General features: G+C 51.9%; 1 protein-coding gene across 1 annotated transcript in view; it reads left to right on the forward strand.

Annotated features, from left to right (window-relative positions):
- Positions 1-1,380: 1,380 nt before the first annotated feature.
- Positions 1,381-20,703, forward strand: part of LOC309593895 (IgGFc-binding protein-like) — a gene marked incomplete at both ends in the record, with an annotated part of 50,852 nt that continues 31,529 nt past the window's right edge. The window contains 24 exons of the mRNA XM_082319046.1: positions 1,381-1,455; positions 3,930-4,011; positions 7,957-8,046; positions 8,163-8,404; positions 8,500-8,783; positions 8,893-9,170; positions 9,464-10,062; positions 10,443-11,007; positions 11,159-11,358; positions 11,460-11,840; positions 12,186-12,472; positions 13,174-13,445; positions 13,719-13,811; positions 15,212-15,468; positions 15,571-15,655; positions 15,787-15,876; positions 15,993-16,234; positions 16,330-16,613; positions 16,723-17,000; positions 17,294-17,892; positions 18,273-18,837; positions 18,989-19,188; positions 19,290-19,670; positions 20,016-20,302. Coding sequence (XP_082175172.1) covers positions 1,381-1,455; positions 3,930-4,011; positions 7,957-8,046; positions 8,163-8,404; positions 8,500-8,783; positions 8,893-9,170; positions 9,464-10,062; positions 10,443-11,007; positions 11,159-11,358; positions 11,460-11,840; positions 12,186-12,472; positions 13,174-13,445; positions 13,719-13,811; positions 15,212-15,468; positions 15,571-15,655; positions 15,787-15,876; positions 15,993-16,234; positions 16,330-16,613; positions 16,723-17,000; positions 17,294-17,892; positions 18,273-18,837; positions 18,989-19,188; positions 19,290-19,670; positions 20,016-20,302 — 6,716 coding nt within the window. The remainder of the gene's footprint in view (positions 1,456-3,929; positions 4,012-7,956; positions 8,047-8,162; positions 8,405-8,499; positions 8,784-8,892; positions 9,171-9,463; positions 10,063-10,442; positions 11,008-11,158; positions 11,359-11,459; positions 11,841-12,185; positions 12,473-13,173; positions 13,446-13,718; positions 13,812-15,211; positions 15,469-15,570; positions 15,656-15,786; positions 15,877-15,992; positions 16,235-16,329; positions 16,614-16,722; positions 17,001-17,293; positions 17,893-18,272; positions 18,838-18,988; positions 19,189-19,289; positions 19,671-20,015; positions 20,303-20,703) is intronic.

Genomic DNA, 20,703 nt, shown 5'->3' on the forward strand with positions numbered 1-20,703 from the left:
TAAACCACTTTTGACTCTGAATATACCTACAGTAACCTTTGCACTAGGACTTGCCTGATGTGTAACAGTTAATTGATAACACTGAATAGAGAACAAGTGGTAACTTGTGACATCTTTCCCTTTCTCATGGAAGAAGAAATACAGGAATGAACAGCGAAGACAATTTTCTTACTTCATCTGTCCTCATATTCTCTTTCCACCTTGGCCTTAGCTCAGTCTGTTTTCCAGTTGCTTGCTGCATTTCATTGATTAATTGATTGTGTGATATTTGCTCCTAGTCTCCCTAGTTTCTCTGAATACTATTGCTTAGATTTTGAGGGGCAGTGGGGACATTCACTGCAATCCGTTCACTTAAGGACAGATTCTCTATACTGTGTCAAGCACAACAAGGATAATTAAGGAGGGGGCACCCCAGAGGTTGGAACTGAACCCTGCCTCCTGAAACTGTGGACCACTGTCAGAGGATGTCTGCCTTGCAGTCCTGGAAATCCCTTCCCTATGCAAAACATCCAAAGAGAGCCATTTATGCTGTGATCTGTGGTGAGATTTTGGTCTTGTGTCAACTCATCTCTGCAGGACTTTGTAGCACCACAAGGACTATGCATTTGTAACTACTTTTGTTCTGCAGCATTTTCAGGGTAAATTAGAAGAGCTGAATGAGATGACAGCTTTGTGCCATGAGAGATTTGCAGGGGTTAAAGGAAATATATAGCCTTCCAACAAATAACAGCGTTACACGGTATACTAGTTTACTGGCATTTACACACTTTGCAACAGTGGGGATGACGATGCCATGAGCAAGTTAATAGCAAGTCTTTGCTATTATCCTGGTATTGTCTGAGCTGAGCTGCATCCATCCATCCCTTCCATAGCTCCCTGTACCTAGGAGAGCTGGTCTTCTTTCAGTTCAGTGGGATAAAGAGCAGAGGATCCTTCCACACTAGATGAAGTGAACATATCCTACCTTTGACTCACTCTCAGAGCTTTATCATGAAGGACTAAGTACATATGGGAAGAGAAAGAATCAGATATGGATGAAACCCTGGATCTATTCAGTTTTTCAGTGAAACACCCAAAGATATATGTTGAGGTCCCAACATTTTTTCTTAAACAATTTTTGAGTTACTAATTCCACAAAGGCTTCACTGTGTTGTTTTTCTTGGCAGGATCAAGCAAAGACCAACTGGTGGCTTGACAACATGGGATCCTGAAACAGGTAACTTCATGTCATTAGTGCTGTTAACATCTGAGGCAGATTTTGAACATACTAGCTCCTCTTCCTTATTTTAATGTGTTGTATTTCAGCTTACCTCACCAGATGTGATTTTAACAACAACTCAAGACCATTTTGTGACTGGACCCAACCTTGCAATGCCAACCATGGAATGTGGATACGAACCAAGCATGACACTCCGACTGGTGGAACGGGTCCTAGTGGAGACTATCCTGATGGAAGTAAGTGCTCGGTTGTGGCATTGTTGATTTCCTTTTGAAGACAGCTTGACTACCTTTATTCTTCTTTCTTTGAAAGAGAAAAGAGATTCATGAAGCCTGTTGAAATGTGTCAGTTTCGTTTCATGCTGACACCTGTCTTCTTTGACTTTTCATGTGTCAGTTCTGAGTAAATTAAACTGGGTTGCCCCGTCATGGGTTGGAAATCTTTATCAGTGCACGGAAGTAGAAGGAAGCTAATTATGTGATACTTAAGGCCTCATAGAGGATGCAGTGATGTGCAACAGATCATTATTCAAGATAGGTCTCATGGCCAAATTACACCGTTATCAGCTAATGGCAATAAATGCGATGATCTCTCTACGCGCACTAGATAATGTTCATGCTGGCAAAGTATTACAAGATCAACTCTGAAATTAAAGAATATTTTTAAAAAGCTTGTCCTCAGCTACATGTGATTGAAAAATTGGGGTCCTACATAGTCATATCATCAAACAAGTGCTTAGTATGTCTCCATCTCTATCTGTTTGAACTGCTATCCTTGCACTAGCAGATCCATTTATGGGGGATGAGTCTGCAGTCATACTGCTTTCTGTAATTATCCCGAGACTGAAAGATCAGCTACTGTCAGACTCCGAAAGTGGATTAGAACAGTATTAGTTGGGATTTTTGCTAAATAATTTTCTGCATTTTTAGTATTTTTAATTTGGATTCACACAAATAATAATTGTATTGTTTTTTGAATTGACGCAGACCATATAGCTTTAAATGTGATTTACATTTTCTTGGCAACTAAAACATATGACTGAATGTTAGATGCTATGTGTGGAGCCATACTTAACCATATAGAAATGGTCATTCATTTCTTTTTGATTCCATTCCATAGCGAGATGGGAGAGACTTGACTTTAACTGCACTGGGGAAATGTAGCTTTGACTTTAGCCCATGGGAAGAAATAACTTCAGCCCTAGTAGAGCAAAATGTGATCTCATATTGAACCAATTCAGACTAAAGCATTTCAATTCCTAAAAGAAATACTGTGAGTTTCTGAATTTTGAAAAGTTTCATTGCTTTTCATAATGTCAAACGTAAATATTTTCATGGATATATCTGCATTGCTTTCTGTCCCTTCCATTTTGAGACAAAACCAAATGCTGATGGGTTGGAATTTTCCTTGTGCTAGGGATTTGCTCATCTTGAGACCAAAATCTTTAGAAAAAAATATATCCTGCAAGAGAAGGTATATAGCAGGTTGCATTATTTTCCTTTGAGGAAACATTAAACTGAACATGGATCAGTGGGGCACTGTGTTTGGAGATGCTGTCTCTTGAAAGAGGCCTACATCTTTATCTGTGATGCCAAAATAACTGTTCATGTGAGATGGGATGTATTTGCTTTGCTCTCCAGCTCACATTCTAGTTTAGATAACTACATGGTGCTAACCATTGCAATGTAAATTCCAAACACCCTCTACTTTGTTTCTTTGCACTGCTAATGATGCCCTTGATTTCTTCTAGAGTTGGGTTGTACTTCAGTTTTAAATGACACCTAACAAGTTACAAAGATTCAACCATATTTTAATTTTTTTCACTCTGCAGAAGGCTATTTCATCTACCAAGAAGCAAGTAATCTGATCCCATTTGACACTAACAGACTTGAGAGCCCAGATACTGTAGTTTCTGAAAAAATATGCATCGACTTCTGGTACTATATGTTTGGGTCAGAAGACATGAATGAGCTGAGAGTGCTTATCCAAGACAGCACAGGGGAGTCTGTGGTGTGGAGTCGGAAGGGAAACCAGAGTTCCTTGTGGAACTATGGTTCCATCACTCATACTTTTCCAACACAGAGAACAATAAAGGTATTATATTTTCAGAATAAATTTCTTTGTACAGTGTCAGCATTTGTTCTCCCCTTGCAGGCTGCAAAAGGTTGTGCATGTAAACTAGAAAATATAATCAAGGTTTGCTTGGTTTATATTTTGTAAATATAATGGCCTCATGCTTTGTGACAATGAACTAAGAGAAGAAACAAACAACCCCCCGAGTTTTACTGGTGCTGTTAGTTAGGGGACAAAATATATTTAGTTTTCTCTCTTTTTCCTTCCTTCCCTCCTTCATTTTATCACAAAGTCAAGGACTTCAGGTGCCTTAATTAAATGCAGGTTTGACTGGTGTAAGTTAAGGTTTGAACTTTAGGATGCTGCCTACATTGGACTCCTGCATAGAGTCTAGACAACTAGTTATCATAAATCATCAGCCAACAAAACAGAGGACAAAGTTTCTTGAAGTCCTTACCTTATTACAGAATATATATTTTAGGCTTCTGAGGGAAGGTAGAAAAACTATTATAGCCTCAGTTTACTTCCTGCCTTTAGAGATAGACCAGAAAGAATATTTTGAAAACATGCTAAGGGAAACAGTCTCATATTTGCCTAAACAACTCTGATGCAGTGATTCATTTTGCATCCTGCCTAGGTCATTTTTGAGGCTGTCCGAGGACTGACAGAGTATGGGGATACAGCACTGGACAATGTGAGAGTAAGGGATGGATCCTGTGGTAAGTCTGTGTTTGCACCTTAGTGTATACTCCTTCCTCATCTTTGTTTAAGCTGTTGACCATTACTCAATTCCATATACAATACAGAAACTCCTCATAACTTTGAACCACAAAAGAGAAATAACAAAAACTTTACAGCTCGCTTCATTTGAATGTTATGTTTTGTTGTAGTTTCTTCCTAAATCTTTCCTCACCACCTCAAACATTCAGAATAAGCTATCCCCTTCTCTGCAAATGTGACAATTTTCACAAGGTCCAGCAAACTTTACCTTCACTTTAAGTCTGAAGTGCATTTCTAAACCCATCCAAGGCTATGCACATTGGTCTTGGATTCCAGATTAAATGCTCTAATCAGCATTTTACAGCAAATCTCAGTTCATACAAGCTCAGCAAATACACAGCACTGCCATATGTCACAAAAAGAAATAGCGGTGAGTCAGTAAAGCTGAGTTGCACTAACAGCTCTGACTATGAATCATCAATTTGAGCTTGATCCCTGACCCTGTAACAAATCAGCCAAGATTGGCACAAGCTGTGGATGACTAGGATCTGGAAGTGAATTACAGTTTCATCCCGTCTTTACTGACAAGCATGCAATACTTACAAAATGGGAATTGAACAAGAAACTTGCTGAAAACCATATAGAAACTATCATTAGGTCCTAATAGGCCTTGCTCTCTGTGAAATACTGCTCATATAATGACAATACAATGTTTCAAATTTACACTAGCCAGGACAAAGATTTCCATTCAGGTCCACACCCTTTGAACATATAATTTTCTTTAAAATTCTCTGAAAAATACTTGGTGCCTTTTTTTTTGAGGTCTAGGGAGAGCCAGTTCTTCATTTTCCCAGGCGTATTAGCACATGATTCAGCCACTGGATGGTGCACTAACGTAACTCCAAGAGACAAGAGGAAAGTGCTCCTCTCTCTCTTCAACTGTATGGCTACTAATATGATGAAAGTTAAGTGAATTATTAGGTCTGGTAAAAGTCAAAGTCCTCCCAACCTTTTTGTTTGTACAAGAATGTTTGATTGAACAGCCATTTCAGTCACACTCATGAAAACTAAATATATGTCCATTTGTCACATGAAAAATTAGCTTCCAAGGCAACTTTAGCAAGCAGTCTTTAGGTTATGATGTTTGATATTCATACTGTCATTTGCAGAACTTCTTCATCTTAGATCTCAAAGGACAATAATCTTAGGAAGAGGTTTTCTTCTGGTTTTTTTTTTGTGGTTTTTTTTTTCCCTCAGCTCTACAACAAAGTTAACTTAAAGCTTGTTGGGAAGTATCTATTGTGGGAATACAGCCATTATCAGGATTCCTGTAATTTTTCACCAATGTTGAAAGAGCAAAAAGAGCAATTCTGGACTAGATATGCAAAAACTGCATTTACACTGGAGTAGGGAGCTGAATGTGAAGAAATGGGCATATAAGAAACAGGTGTACAAGAAACCAGTGCATGCAAAGGAGCTGATCCCATTTTGCAGGCAGGTTATTACAAAATATCTTCAGCTTTGAAGTTAGAGCTCATTAAGTGAACGGGATCATTTTGTGCAGAGATTTATCAGTATAGTAGTGTATACTAGACTTCAAGTTATGTGAAATCTGTTGGCTTCTTCTAAATTATAATCATAAGTATCTTGCAAAACCCCCACATCCGGCTGAGTTTGAATCACATGGTTAATGCAAAAGCAGTGCCATCATAGTATGTAGTTACTGCATCATTATTCAAAATCTCTAACTTGTCCTTGTATGACTTGTTTTCTATATTACAGCTTACTCCTTATAAATAATGTTAGCAGTGTCAGTAATATGGAAGACCAACTGCCTTACTTGTGGATTCATTTAGGTGATTATATCTAGCGGGGTTCTGCAGGGATCACTTAGGGCCAGTGCTCTTTAATGTCTTCATAAATTACTTGGATGCAGGACTGGAAGGATTACTATCTTTGCCGATGACACAAAACTGGGAGGAGCTGTTGACACTCCTGAGGGCAGAGAGGCCCTGCAGAAAGAACTAGACAAATTAGAGAGCTGGGAGATCACCAACTGTATGAAGTTTAACATGGGCAAGTGCTGGATTTTGCACCTGGGTCATGGCAACCCTGGATGTACATACAGACTGGGGAATGAGAGGCTGGAGAGCAGCCCCGCGGAGAGGGATCTGGGGGTTCTGGTCGATGACAAGTTGAACATGAGCCAACAGTGTGCCCTGGCAGCCAAGAGGGCCAACCGTGTCCTGGGGTGCATCAAGCCAGTGCTTGTCCCGCTCTACTCTGCACTGGTGCGGCCTCATCTTGAGTACTGTGTGCAGTTTTGGGCGCCACAGTACAAAAAGGATACAAAGCTACTAGAGAGTGTCCAGAGGAGAGCCACAAAGATGGTGACTGATTTAGAGGGGAAGCCGTATGAGGAGCAGCTGAAATCACTTGGTCTGTTCAGCCTGGAGAAGAGGAGATTGAGGGGAGACCTCATTGCGGTCTACAGCTTCCTCACGAGAGAAGGAGGAGGGGCAGGCACTGATCTCTTCTCCCTGGCGACCAATGATAGAACCCGAGGGAACAGCAGGAAGAGGGGAGGTTTAGGTTGGATATTAGGAAAAGGCTCTTCACCCAGGGGGTGTGGAGCACTGGAACACGCTCCCCTGGGACGTAGTCATGGCACCAAGCCTGACAACATTCAAGAAGCATTTGGACAACACCCTCAGACATATGGTGTGAATTTTGGGGTTGTCCTATGCAGGGACAGGAGTTGGACTCAATGATCCTTGTGGGTCCCTTCCAACTCAGGACATTCTATGATTCTATGATATACCTATACTGCATCTATAAGTAGTTTGGAAAGCATTGTTCTCCATGAACCAATTCATCACTTGATTATCGCCTTGTACACTGACTGTTATTGCACACTCAGTGCATGGTAGAGGGCTCACAAGGGTGCAATAGGAGAGTACCTGGATGAGGAGAGTTGTTCTTTGTTCTGCAAAGGGGCAGGAGTGAATGCATGCATGCTCTGAAGGTTTTAGTCAGTCTGTTGTACTTCCAAAGATTCAGATCCATCACTCATCTGCATGTCACCAGGTGAATGAACATGACATCAAGAGAATACTCACCCTGGTGTTGCTAGCTCACACATACAAGTACACCAAGAGGACCGCTTCTTTTAGAAGATATCTTTGTGATGGATAAAGAATAGGTGGAGAAGATGCTAATATTTGTTAGCAAGCAGAAGCAGGCAGGAGGAAAGACTTCACAACACGACTCTGTTGTGTCTGTCAGTAGAAGGCTCTTACAGCTGTCACATTCCTAAGAAATAAATATAATTTTGAAGAAACAACAAAACTCTCTGATTAGAAACGACCAGTGCCCTAAGAGTTATTTGTTTCTGCTATATGGCGTCCGCTGGCAGGCTACTCACTCCCAGACCTGCCAATATGTGCAGACAGTATGACCTTCATACACCACCAGTATGTTGGTGTATAAGTAGTGTTCACCCTGTAATGTTATAACTTATTATATTGCCTTGTCTTTTCTACTAACAGAAGCTGTCCCTAACCCTGTACCACCAACAACTACAACAGATTCTTCACCACCTCCATTGACACATAATTTTAGCCAATCACATATGCTAGTCAATGGGTTGTAGAAGGGCACCTACAATTTTTACTACCAGTGCTACTTATTTGCTTCATGTCATTTCTTTGGGTATCTCTCTATGGCATTGCCTTATGCCATATAAATCTGCCTTTCCGTTTCGGTTCTTTCATATGTAATTTATAAAATGGGGAAGATTGTGATTTCAAGTAGGTACAAGGCTCGGCCCGGGGAAGGGCAGCTTGAGGAACATTGCGCGTCTTGTGGCAGTCAATGTGGCTTCTGTCTTGAACAAGAGCCGGTCAAGGAGGACTGATTTGCTTCTACCATTGTCTCTTTAGTAGGCGATGTGACTCCGCCACCACCAGCCACCACCACCGCCACCACCACACCTTCAACAGGGCATCCCACGCTACCACCCGCGCCAGACTCAGGTGAGTAGAGTAGACCCGTCATGGGGCCACCGTCCTTTGTGCAGGGCCTGCCGGGCAGCAGAGGCGGCAGGAGGTGCTTAACTGAATGTTTCCTCTGGTCTTTCCACTGTGAGTAGGGACCTGCGTGGTGGAGGGAGACCCTCACTACCACACGTTCGACAAGCAGCTCCACCACTTCATGGGCACCTGCACCTACACCCTCTCCAAGCTGTGCGAGAGCAACAGCTCGCTGCCCTACTTCAACGTGGAAGCGGCCAATGAGCACAGGGGAAGCAACACTCGCGTGTCCTATGTCCGATATGTGGATGTCGACGTGGCTGGCCAGCGGATAAGGCTGGGGAAGGGTGGAGCAGTGACGGTAAGCGCAAGGAGGAGAGGCGGTGGGGCTGTGCGAGAGGAGAGAGCTGCGCCAAATGGGTTGCTCCAACCCTATCTCGGTTTCTGTCCTTGCAGGTCAACGGAGTGGCAGAGCTCCTGCCCTGCACCCCATCCGTGGGCGTGCAGGTCTCATCCAGCGGGTTCTACACTGTGGTCACGACAGACTTTGGCTTGAGAGTGAAGTTTGATGGGAAGCATCGGGTGGAGGTGATGCTTCCGAGCACCTTTGGGCAGAAGGTTTGTGGCATGTGTGGGAACTACAACGGGATGGCAGCAGATGACTTCCTGAACCCGGAAGGGGTGATGGAGCCAGACTCCACCAGCCTGGGCAACAGCTGGCAGGTGTCCAACGACAGCAGGTGCGTGTGGCCCCCCAGCAGGTCTGGGGACGTGTCGGGCAAGGGGAGGGGGAGGCACCAGGAGAAGCCCACGGATGACCCAGGGGCCCTTCTGCCTGTCCTTCCACAGCTGCGCAGCCGGACCGCTCCCCACCCCAGCCTGCAGTGAGACGGACAAGCAAGTCATTGCCAGCAGCCGCTTCTGCGGGCTCCTCACTGACGCCAGCGGCCCGTTTCAGATGTGCCACGCTGTGGTGAGCCCCAGCGACTACTTTAACACCTGCCTTTATGACCTGTGTGAGCTGGGGCTGGATCGCGAGGCCCTGTGCAAGAGCTTGCAGTCCTACGCGGACGCCTGCCAGTCGCTTGGTGTCAAGATACCTGTGTGGAGGAACGCAACCTTCTGCCGTAAGTCCACACGCGGTGCCGCGGATCGTTCCTCTCAGGAAAACACAGAACAGGAATGAAAGAGTGGGGTGGGGAATAAGAAATAATTTTATTAGGTGCGGTGGGGATTTACAGGCAGTTGTCAGTATTAGAGGCACCATTTTCTGTTTCATTTGATCAGGTATGACTTAGAATACTCACGGAGCCAAGCAGACCACAGAGAAAACACAGACTCTTAATTTTTCAGAGGGGAAAATACAGAGCAAAGCAGTGTTATGTTCCCCAAGTAACGGCCATGTCTTCTGTCTCGGCAGCCATCACCTGTCCAGCCAACAGTCACTATGAGCCCTGTGCTCCAGCCTGCCCTGCCACCTGTGTTGACCCGATGGCTCCTGCTACCTGCAGCCTGCCGTGCGTGGAGGGCTGTGTGTGCGACAGCGGGTACCTGCTCTACAACGACCGATGCGTGCCCAGCCAGCAGTGCGGGTGCTGGCACAACGGGCAGCACTACCCCGTGGGCTCGGAGTTCTGGACGGACAACACCTGCTCCTCAAAGTGCAGGTGTCCCGCGCAGGGAAGCAAAGTCCAGTGCGCCAGTGCCTCGTGCCCTGCGGGCCAGTACTGCGGGGTGCAGGATGGGAAACCCGAGTGCCTCGAACAATCCTACGGCATCTGCCACGTCCACGGTGACCCTCACTACACCACCTTTGACAAGGTGACGCACCACTTCATGGGCACCTGCACCTACACCCTGGCCAAAGTGTGCTCCAACACCACCTCCCTGCCCTACTTCAATGTTGAGGCCAAGAACGAGCATCGTGGGAACACCAGAGTGTCGTATGTGCGTGAAGTCCTGGTTGAGGTGTACGGAGAGCGCATTGTCATTGTCAAGAAGGAGAAGAGACAAGTGCTGGTAGGCAGCGGGGCTGGCAGGAGCGTGGCGCAGCTGCAAGGCGGGGCTGGCTTTTCTTGGCAGGGCCTGGGCTGTACCAGACACCTCCATTGCCCCAAGCCCGGGTGGGTTCCCTTGCAGCCACTAGGTTGCTTTGTTTTCCCTTTCCGGAGGGGTTGGAGGCGGGAGAGGCAAACGGGGAACGTGGCCCGTGTTGAACAGAGGCCCCTGCAGAGTGCAGAACACAGGCACGGGGCCTGCAAGCCACAGGGGCGTCTGGGTGTGAGGGCATCATGGGCGCCGGTTTGCCGGGCCCGGCCTGGCAGCTGATTTCCCTGGGGCAGGAGACCCCAGGGAGGCCAGGGACAAGTCCCGGGCCCATTGCGGTGTGTCTGCCCTAGGTGAACAATCTGCGCAAGACCTTGCCGGTGAGCGCAGCGGGAGGTGCCGTCACGGTGAGCAGGAGCGGCCGCTACATCGTCCTGGAGACAGACTTCAACCTCAGAGTGTCCTACGACACTGACCACTCGGTGGAGGTGAAGGTGCCCACCACCTACTTCAACCTGACCTGTGGCATGTGCGGGAACTTCAACAGCCGGAGAGAGGACGATTACATGATGCCCAACGGGCAGCAAGCCGCGGACTCCAATGAGCTGGGGGAGAGCTGGCAGGTCCCAGACGACGACCCCTCTTGCGGTGTCCCCTCCCCCCCCGGACCCTGCGGTGCAGAAGAGGAGAAGCTCTACCGATCGGACCAGTTCTGTGGCATGCTGACTGCCAGGCCTGGCTCTTTTGAGAGGTGCCACGCCGTGATCAACCCCCAGAGCTACTTTGAGACCTGCTTCTATGACCTTTGTGCCCTGAATGGTGGCCAGGAGGTCCTGTGTGCTGCTCTGGAGGCCTACGCTGACGCATGCCAGGCAGCCGGCGTGAGTCTTCTTCCCTGGAGGAATGCCACCTTCTGCCGTGAGTACCTGCCTTGCAGTTGCCAGAAGGGGAATGTGCCGCTCCCCGTGCCCAGAACCGCTGGCCAAAGCAAGTCTTTGGTCGTCCCCTTCCCAGGAGGTCGTCCTTCCTTGAAGGCTTGCTGGTCCTAATTGTCCCCTTCCCATTGCAGCCCTGCCGTGCCCCGCCAACAGCTACTATGACCCTTGCATGACCGGCTGTCCTGCCACCTGCGTTGACCGACAAGCCCCGCAGAACTGCTCCAAGCCCTGCGTGGAGGGCTGTGCGTGTACCTCTGGCTTCCTCCTCAGCGGAGACACCTGTGTGCCCGAGGCCCGCTGCGGCTGCCTCTTTGAGGGCAACTACTACAGCGTGAGTGAAAAGCCTGCCCTGGCTTGCCCCCCTCCCAGGGCACTCCCTTGCCTCTACTTTCCTGCCTGACGCGCTGACGCTCGGTGTTCCTCTGCCCGCAGGAAGGCGAGTACTCCGTGAACGAGAACTGCACTCGCAAGTGCTGGTGTGAAGCCAACGGCCAGATGGCTTGCTCTGAGTTGTCCTGTGGTGAGGACGAGGTCTGCAAGATCCAGAACGGCCAGAGGGACTGTTACCCAGCCAGCACTGCTCTCTGCCACATCTACGGCGACCCGCATTACAGCACCTTCGATGGGAAGCTTCACCACTTCCAGGGCTCCTGCAACTACACGGTGGTGACGGGCTGTGACAACTCCTCCGTTGGGTTCAGTGTCACCACCCGCAACGAACATCGCGGCAGCCAGAAGTGGACAGCTCTGAACTCTGTGGCACTGTCCGTGGAAGGCCTCCACATTGCACTGCGCAAGAACAAGGCGGTCTACGTAAGCCCCTCATTTTTACACCTGGAAACAACACATGCCCTAGGCACCATTAAGTACCACTCTGTCCCCAGGAAGAGCTTGATATTCCCTGAGCCTGGAGCACGGCGAGGCTCTGAGCGGGGCAGATAGGGCTGCTCGCGCAGCAACAGATTCTCGGCTAGTTTTCCTGACCTTTCGGTGTGCCGTAGGTAGAGTCGCCGCCGTTCTTGTAGGCCTGGACAGGGTTTCCCATGCCATCAGTGCTCCTGACTCACTGGGCCCTGGCGCCATCGCAGTGAAGAACAGCGACCTCTCAGCGGAGGGCATCTCTTTATGCTTCTGTCTCCCTCTCTCCCCCTCATCCAGATCAACGGTGCTCTGGCCTCCCTGCCTGCTTCTCCTGCCCCCGGTGTGACCATTTCCCTGAGCGGCTCCTACGTGCGGGTCTCTACCAAGCTGGGCCTGCAGCTGCAGTTCAATGGGGACCATGAGCTCCTAGTGCAGGTGTCTGAGAAGCACAAGGGCAAGCTGTGTGGGCTGTGCGGGGCGTACACTGGGAGCCAGCAGGACGACTTCATGCGCCCCGACGGGGTTGTCGTGCCCAACTTCAATGACTTTGGAGACAGCTGGATGGTGCCGGATGAGGAGTGGGCGTGAGTCCTTGTTCCGTCGCGTAGATGACGGACAAAAGGGAGCGTGGGGGAGGGGAGCTGTGAGGGGCGCAAGGGGGGAGGGGCGGTAACGGCAGGCATGGGGCAAGGGAGAGGAGGCAGGCAGCTGTGGGAACGCGTGTGCGAGCACACAGAGGCTCCACGGCAGTAGGCGTATCGTCCTTGCGCCTCACAACCCTGCTTCACCCACCAGCGGGATGTCCTGTCTGCAACTGGGTGCCAGACGTGCGGCCGTTCCCCTTTCCCCTCAAGGCTGGCTTGCTTGTGCCAGCGTCCAGGCCCCCCCGCCGCGGTCAGGGTGCACGGTGCTCTCTCCCCCTAGGCGCTCTGCTCTGGGGTCCTCGGTGACCTCTGTGCAGGGCCCCGCTGTCCCACTCCAGACGCTGCATCTCACTGTTCCTGACCCCAGAGAGAGCGGGCCGCGGCCTTGGCGTGATGCTTTTCCCAAGCTGTTGCGATCGCGACTGCCTCGGCCATTTGTTTCTGTCCACCTGATGCCACGGAGGGGAATGGTGACTGTGGGCCACGTTGCCCACCCTTGCGGGTGACAGCCGTGGGTGCCTCGTCTTAGCGAGGGATCTGGACTCCAGAGGCTGAGGTTTTGGCTGGGGAGGAGGTCAGGAAACAGCGTGGCTGGGGTCCACAGGCTGCCGTGAGCTCAGGGCTGTCTGTCTGCTTTGCAGGTGTCACCCAGGCCCCATCCCGCCTGCCTCCTGCTCCCCTTCCGAGGAGGAGGCAGCTAACAAGCAGTGTGCAATCCTCACGCAACTCGGTGGCCCGTTCCAGCCATGCCATGCAGTTCTGCCGCCCAAGACGTACTTTGAGAGCTGTGTCTATGACCAGTGTGCCACGGGTGGCAGCGCGGAGCACCTCTGCAATGACCTGGGGGCCTATGCCGCAGCCTGTGCTGAGGCAGGCGTTGCTCTGGGAGACTGGAGTGCTGGCACTGTCTGTGGTAGGTGTTCTGTTGATCTCCTTTGTGGCCCACATTCAAGGAATGGGGCAGCTGTGGTGCAGGTTTCTCCGCGTGTCACCCAGCCGCTCTGGTGGGCCACCAGCCCTTGGGTGAAGAGACTCTTTGTGACAGGGATACCGTGGAATGACGCTCTGTGATTCCTGCCCAGGGCCTCTCTGGTCGCAGCGTTGGGTGCTTGGGAAGGGTGGGCCAGCTGCCTGCAACAAATCTCCCATGTCGGTGCAGAGCTCCTCTAACTCTCTCTTGTGCTAGGTCCATCGACACCCAAACCCACCATCCCCTTGCCAAGCACTACAACACAGCCTCCACGCACGCCGTCAACACCAAGACCCACACCGACCTCAGGTACTGCCGTGTTCCATTCCCATCTTCTACTGCTTGTTGAAACTGTTCATTTCACTTCCTCCAAGGCCCACCACCCCGGTATGGAGTGTCTGTAGCGAAGGGGCTGCGCGTCTCTTTCTATCCTCCAGCTATGCTGGTGGATGAGCACTTGAGCGCTGGAATTTTTGCTGAGGAGACACTGGGCAATCCCTGCCCTGCGCCCGTCTGGTCGCGGTGTTGGGTGACATCAACCTATTATCTAGGTCGACTAGTCAACACAGGGGTAAGGCTAGAGGCAAGAAATTGCTTCTTCTAGAAGTACCAGAGGTGATTACCAAAGCCAGCGGAATTGGCCGCCTAAGTGTGAGGCTATGACATGAAAAGGCATTCTATAACCTCCTTCCAATTCCGAGACAGTACTTCTCATCCCAGTTTTTAAGCAGTAAAAGGACATGTCAGACCATTCTCATTACGATGTCTAGATTTCCACCTAAGCAGGACTTTTAGAGCCAGCTGAACGCTACTGTGCCAGCTTTGAGCAATTTGCAATGACCAAGGATTATGATTGTGGCACCGTGTAAAAATACAGGATATTAGTGCATTATGGTGACTATTGAGGAAGGGACTTGTAAAAAACCACACATTCTCAGGAACTTAAAATTTCATATTTTATAGTCAATTTTTCAGTCCTGGTCACTTCTACTCATTCCATTATAATATCTTCATATTTTTCATGAACACGCGTGCATGAGACCTAGAAGGGCATTGTCAGAACAGAGAGAAGATTCCAAACCTCATTGTGGAAACTGTTTTTCTTTCTGTACCGTATGCAGCTGCACCAATAGCCTGCAATATGTCCTGCACATTTGATGTTGACTTCTGTGAATGGGAACAGGAAACCAGTGACAACTTTGATTGGATAAGGCACAAGGGGCCGACACCCACACCAAATACCGGCCCTTCCCACGACCACACGACCGGAGGTAGGAACAGCAAAGAATACCTGGCTGTGCTTCTCTTGGAAGAGGGCAAGGACCCTCTTTTAACAGCAAAGCCAGGCCACGTGTTTCCTAAGCTCAGTCCAGAGCCTTCTGCAGCAGTCAGGAATCTGTTGTGGGGTGGATGAACGGTGCAGGACATTGATAAGCATGTGACCTGTTAGCATAAGTTCCTGTAAAGAGCCTTCAGCAAAGGCATATCCAGGCTGAGACTGGATCGCTGTGGCACTCAGCATTTCCTTTAGGAGGCTTTCCTTTCCCTAAGTAGGAGACCAGTGTAATCTGATGGAAATCCATTGGGGGACTGAAAGTTTAATGAAGGTTCTGGGTGAAGAAATGTTGTACTGTAGACGATCTGCAAATGAAGTGACTTGCCTTGTTGTGGCCCATTCATGCGAAAAATTGACACTCTGCTGTTTCCAGATGGCTATTATATCTACCTGCAAGGAAGTAAGCAACAGCCAAGTGATGTAGCCCGCTTGGTCAGTCCCGTGTGCAGTTTGGAAGGACCGCACTGCTTCCACTTCTGGTATCACATGTACGGAGTGGCTGAAGCAATGGCGCTGCGCGTGTATGCAGTCCACAATGAAACATCAACACTGGAATGGAAAGATGCTGGAAGCAAAGGGGACAAATGGAACTTGGGAGAGGTCACGGTGAACAGCACAGGAAACGTGCGGGTAAGGGCGCAGGCTCTCACTGCCGTCTGAGATGAACTGTGCTTTCTAAAGGAATTTCACACATGCGGCCGGAGCTAATGCTGGGAACCATCCCTTCCGTAGATTGTCCTGGAGGGCATGATAGGTGAAGATTTCCGGAGCGACGTAGCATTGGATGATCTGTCCATCGAAAAGGGACCCTGCACAGGTACAAGGCTCGGCCTGGGGAAGGGCAGCTTGAGGAACATTACGCGTCTTGTGGCAGTCAATGTGGCTTCTGTCTTGAACAAGAGCCGGTCAAGGAGGACTGATTTGCTTCTACCATTGTCTCTTTAGTAGGCGATGTGACTCCGCCACCACCAGCCACCACCACCGCCACCACCACACCTTCAACAGGGCATCCCACGCTACCACCCGCGCCAGACTCAGGTGAGTAGAGTAGACCCGTCATGGGGCCACCGTCCTTTGTGCAGGGCCTGCCGGGCAGCAGAGGCGGCAGGAGGTGCTTAACTGAATGTTTCCTCTGGTCTTTCCACTGTGAGTAGGGACCTGCGTGGTGGAGGGAGACCCTCACTACCACACGTTCGACAAGCAGCTCCACCACTTCATGGGCACCTGCACCTACACCCTCTCCAAGCTGTGCGAGAGCAACAGCTCGCTGCCCTACTTCAACGTGGAAGCGGCCAATGAGCACAGGGGAAGCAACACTCGCGTGTCCTATGTCCGATATGTGGATGTCGACGTGGCTGGCCAGCGGATAAGGCTGGGGAAGGGTGGAGCAGTGACGGTAAGCGCAAGGAGGAGAGGCGGTGGGGCTGTGCGAGAGGAGAGAGCTGCGCCAAATGGGTTGCTCCAACCCTATCTCGGTTTCTGTCCTTGCAGGTCAACGGAGTGGCAGAGCTCCTGCCCTGCACCCCATCCGTGGGCGTGCAGGTCTCATCCAGCGGGTTCTACACTGTGGTCACGACAGACTTTGGCTTGAGAGTGAAGTTTGATGGGAAGCATCGGGTGGAGGTGATGCTTCCGAGCACCTTTGGGCAGAAGGTTTGTGGCATGTGTGGGAACTACAACGGGATGGCAGCAGATGACTTCCTGAACCCGGAAGGGGTGATGGAGCCAGACTCCACCAGCCTGGGCAACAGCTGGCAGGTGTCCAACGACAGCAGGTGCGTGTGGCCCCCCAGCAGGTCTGGGGACGTGTCGGGCAAGGGGAGGGGGAGGCACCAGGAGAAGCCCACGGATGACCCAGGGGCCCTTCTGCCTGTCCTTCCACAGCTGCGCAGCCGGACCGCTCCCCACCCCAGCCTGCAGTGAGACGGACAAGCAAGTCATTGCCAGCAGCCGCTTCTGCGGGCTCCTCACTGACGCCAGCGGCCCGTTTCAGATGTGCCACGCTGTGGTGAGCCCCAGCGACTACTTTAACACCTGCCTTTACGACCTGTGTGAGCTGGGGCTGGATCGCGAGGCCCTGTGCAAGAGCTTGCAGTCCTACGCGGACGCCTGCCAGTCGCTTGGTGTCAAGATACCTGTGTGGAGGAACGCAACCTTCTGCCGTAAGTCCACACGCGGTGCCGCGGATCGTTCCTCTCAGGAAAACACAGAACAGGAATGAAAGAGTGGGGTGGGGAATAAGAAATAATTTTATTAGGTGCGGTGGGGATTTACAGGCAGTTGTCAGTATTAGAGGCACCATTTTCTGTTTCATTTGATCAGGTATGACTTAGAATACTCACGGAGCCAAGCAGACCACAGAGAAAACACAGACTCTTAATTTTTCAGAGGGGAAAATACAGAGCAAAGCAGTGTTATGTTCCCCAAGTAACGGCCATGTCTTCTGTCTCGGCAGCCATCACCTGTCCAGCCAACAGTCACTATGAGCCCTGTGCTCCAGCCTGCCCTGCCACCTGTGTTGACCCGATGGCTCCTGCTACCTGCAGCCTGCCGTGCGTGGAGGGCTGTGTGTGCGACAGCGGGTACCTGCTCTACAACGACCGATGCGTGCCCAGCCAGCAGTGCGGGTGCTGGCACAACGGGCAGCACTACCCCGTGGGCTCGGAGTTCTGGACGGACAACACCTGCTCCTCAAAGTGCAGGTGTCCCGCGCAGGGAAGCAAAGTCCAGTGCGCCAGTGCCTCGTGCCCTGCGGGCCAGTACTGCGGGGTGCAGGATGGGAAACCCGAGTGCCTCGAACAATCCTACGGCATCTGCCACGTCCACGGTGACCCTCACTACACCACCTTTGACAAGGTGACGCACCACTTCATGGGCACCTGCACCTACACCCTGGCCAAAGTGTGCTCCAACACCACCTCCCTGCCCTACTTCAATGTTGAGGCCAAGAACGAGCATCGTGGGAACACCAGAGTGTCGTATGTGCGTGAAGTCCTGGTTGAGGTGTACGGAGAGCGCATTGTCATTGTCAAGAAGGAGAAGAGACAAGTGCTGGTAGGCAGCGGGGCTGGCAGGAGCGTGGCGCAGCTGCAAGGCGGGGCTGGCTTTTCTTGGCAGGGCCTGGGCTGTACCAGACACCTCCATTGCCCCAAGCCCGGGTGGGTTCCCTTGCAGCCACTAGGTTGCTTTGTTTTCCCTTTCCGGAGGGGTTGGAGGCGGGAGAGGCAAACGGGGAACGTGGCCCGTGTTGAACAGAGGCCCCTGCAGAGTGCAGAACACAGGCACGGGGCCTGCAAGCCACAGGGGCGTCTGGGTGTGAGGGCATCATGGGCGCCGGTTTGCCGGGCCCGGCCTGGCAGCTGATTTCCCTGGGGCAGGAGACCCCAGGGAGGCCAGGGACAAGTCCCGGGCCCATTGCGGTGTGTCTGCCCTAGGTGAACAATCTGCGCAAGACCTTGCCGGTGAGCGCAGCGGGAGGTGCCGTCACGGTGAGCAGGAGCGGCCGCTACATCGTCCTGGAGACAGACTTCAACCTCAGAGTGTCCTACGACACTGACCACTCGGTGGAGGTGAAGGTGCCCACCACCTACTTCAACCTGACCTGTGGCATGTGCGGGAACTTCAACAGCCGGAGAGAGGACGATTACATGATGCCCAACGGGCAGCAAGCCGCGGACTCCAATGAGCTGGGGGAGAGCTGGCAGGTCCCAGACGACGACCCCTCTTGCGGTGTCCCCTCCCCCCCCGGACCCTGCGGTGCAGAAGAGGAGAAGCTCTACCGATCGGACCAGTTCTGTGGCATGCTGACTGCCAGGCCTGGCTCTTTTGAGAGGTGCCACGCCGTGATCAACCCCCAGAGCTACTTTGAGACCTGCTTCTATGACCTTTGTGCCCTGAATGGTGGCCAGGAGGTCCTGTGTGCTGCTCTGGAGGCCTACGCTGACGCATGCCAGGCAGCCGGCGTGAGTCTTCTTCCCTGGAGGAATGCCACCTTCTGCCGTGAGTACCTGCCTTGCAGTTGCCAGAAGGGGAATGTGCCGCTCCCCGTGCCCAGAACCGCTGGCCAAAGCAAGTCTTTGGTCGTCCCCTTCCCAGGAGGTCGTCCTTCCTTGAAGGCTTGCTGGTCCTAATTGTCCCCTTCCCATTGCAGCCCTGCCGTGCCCCGCCAACAGCTACTATGACCCTTGCATGACCGGCTGTCCTGCCACCTGCGTTGACCGACAAGCCCCGCAGAACTGCTCCAAGCCCTGCGTGGAGGGCTGTGCGTGTACCTCTGGCTTCCTCCTCAGCGGAGACACCTGTGTGCCCGAGGCCCGCTGCGGCTGCCTCTTTGAGGGCAACTACTACAGCGTGAGTGAAAAGCCTGCCCTGGCTTGCCCCCCTCCCAGGGCACTCCCTTGCCTCTACTTTCCTGCCTGACGCGCTGACGCTCGGTGTTCCTCTGCCCGCAGGAAGGCGAGTACTCCGTGAACGAGAACTGCACTCGCAAGTGCTGGTGTGAAGCCAACGGCCAGATGGCTTGCTCTGAGTTGTCCTGTGGTGAGGACGAGGTCTGCAAGATCCAGAACGGCCAGAGGGACTGTTACCCAGCCAGCACTGCTCTCTGCCACATCTACGGCGACCCGCATTACAGCACCTTCGATGGGAAGCTTCACCACTTCCAGGGCTCCTGCAACTACACGGTGGTGACGGGCTGTGACAACTCCTCCGTTGGGTTCAGTGTCACCACCCGCAACGAACATCGCGGCAGCCAGAAGTGGACAGCTCTGAACTCTGTGGCACTGTCCGTGGAAGGCCTCCACATTGCACTGCGCAAGAACAAGGCGGTCTACGTAAGCCCCTCATTTTTACACCTGGAAACAACACATGCCCTAGGCACCATTAAGTACCACTCTGTCCCCAGGAAGAGCTTGATATTCCCTGAGCCTGGAGCACGGCGAGGCTCTGAGCGGGGCAGATAGGGCTGCTCGCGCAGCAACAGATTCTCGGCTAGTTTTCCTGACCTTTCGGTGTGCCGTAGGTAGAGTCGCCGCCGTTCTTGTAGGCCTGGACAGGGTTTCCCATGCCATCAGTGCTCCTGACTCACTGGGCCCTGGCGCCATCGCAGTGAAGAACAGCGACCTCTCAGCGGAGGGCATCTCTTTATGCTTCTGTCTCCCTCTCTCCCCCTCATCCAGATCAACGGTGCTCTGGCCTCCCTGCCTGCTTCTCCTGCCCCCGGTGTGACCATTTCCCTGAGCGGCTCCTACGTGCGGGTCTCTACCAAGCTGGGCCTGCAGCTGCAGTTCAATGGGGACCATGAGCTCCTAGTGCAGGTGTCTGAGAAGCACAAGGGCAAGCTGTGTGGGCTGTGCGGGGCGTACACTGGGAGCCAGCAGGACGACTTCATGCGCCCCGACGGGGTTGTCGTGCCCAACTTCAATGACTTTGGAGACAGCTGGATGGTGCCGGATGAGGAGTGGGCGTGAGTCCTTGTTCCGTCGCGTAGATGACGGACAAAAGGGAGCGTGGGGGAGGGGAGCTGTGAGGGGCGCAAGGGGGGAGGGGCGGTAACGGCAGGCATGGGGCAAGGGAGAGGAGGCAGGCAGCTGTGGGAACGCGTGTGCGAGCACACAGAGGCTCCACGGCAGTAGGCGTATCGTCCTTGCGCCTCACAACCCTGCTTCACCCACCAGCGGGATGTCCTGTCTGCAACTGGGTGCCAGACGTGCGGCCGTTCCCCTTTCCCCTCAAGGCTGGCTTGCTTGTGCCAGCGTCCAGGCCCCCCCGCCGCGGTCAGGGTGCACGGTGCTCTCTCCCCCTAGGCGCTCTGCTCTGGGGTCCTCGGTGACCTCTGTGCAGGGCCCCGCTGTCCCACTCCAGACG

This window comes from Platalea leucorodia (genome assembly GCF_965183815.1).
Source record: "Platalea leucorodia genome assembly, chromosome: 8".
In the NCBI taxonomy this organism is placed as follows: domain Eukaryota; kingdom Metazoa; phylum Chordata; class Aves; order Pelecaniformes; family Threskiornithidae; genus Platalea; species Platalea leucorodia.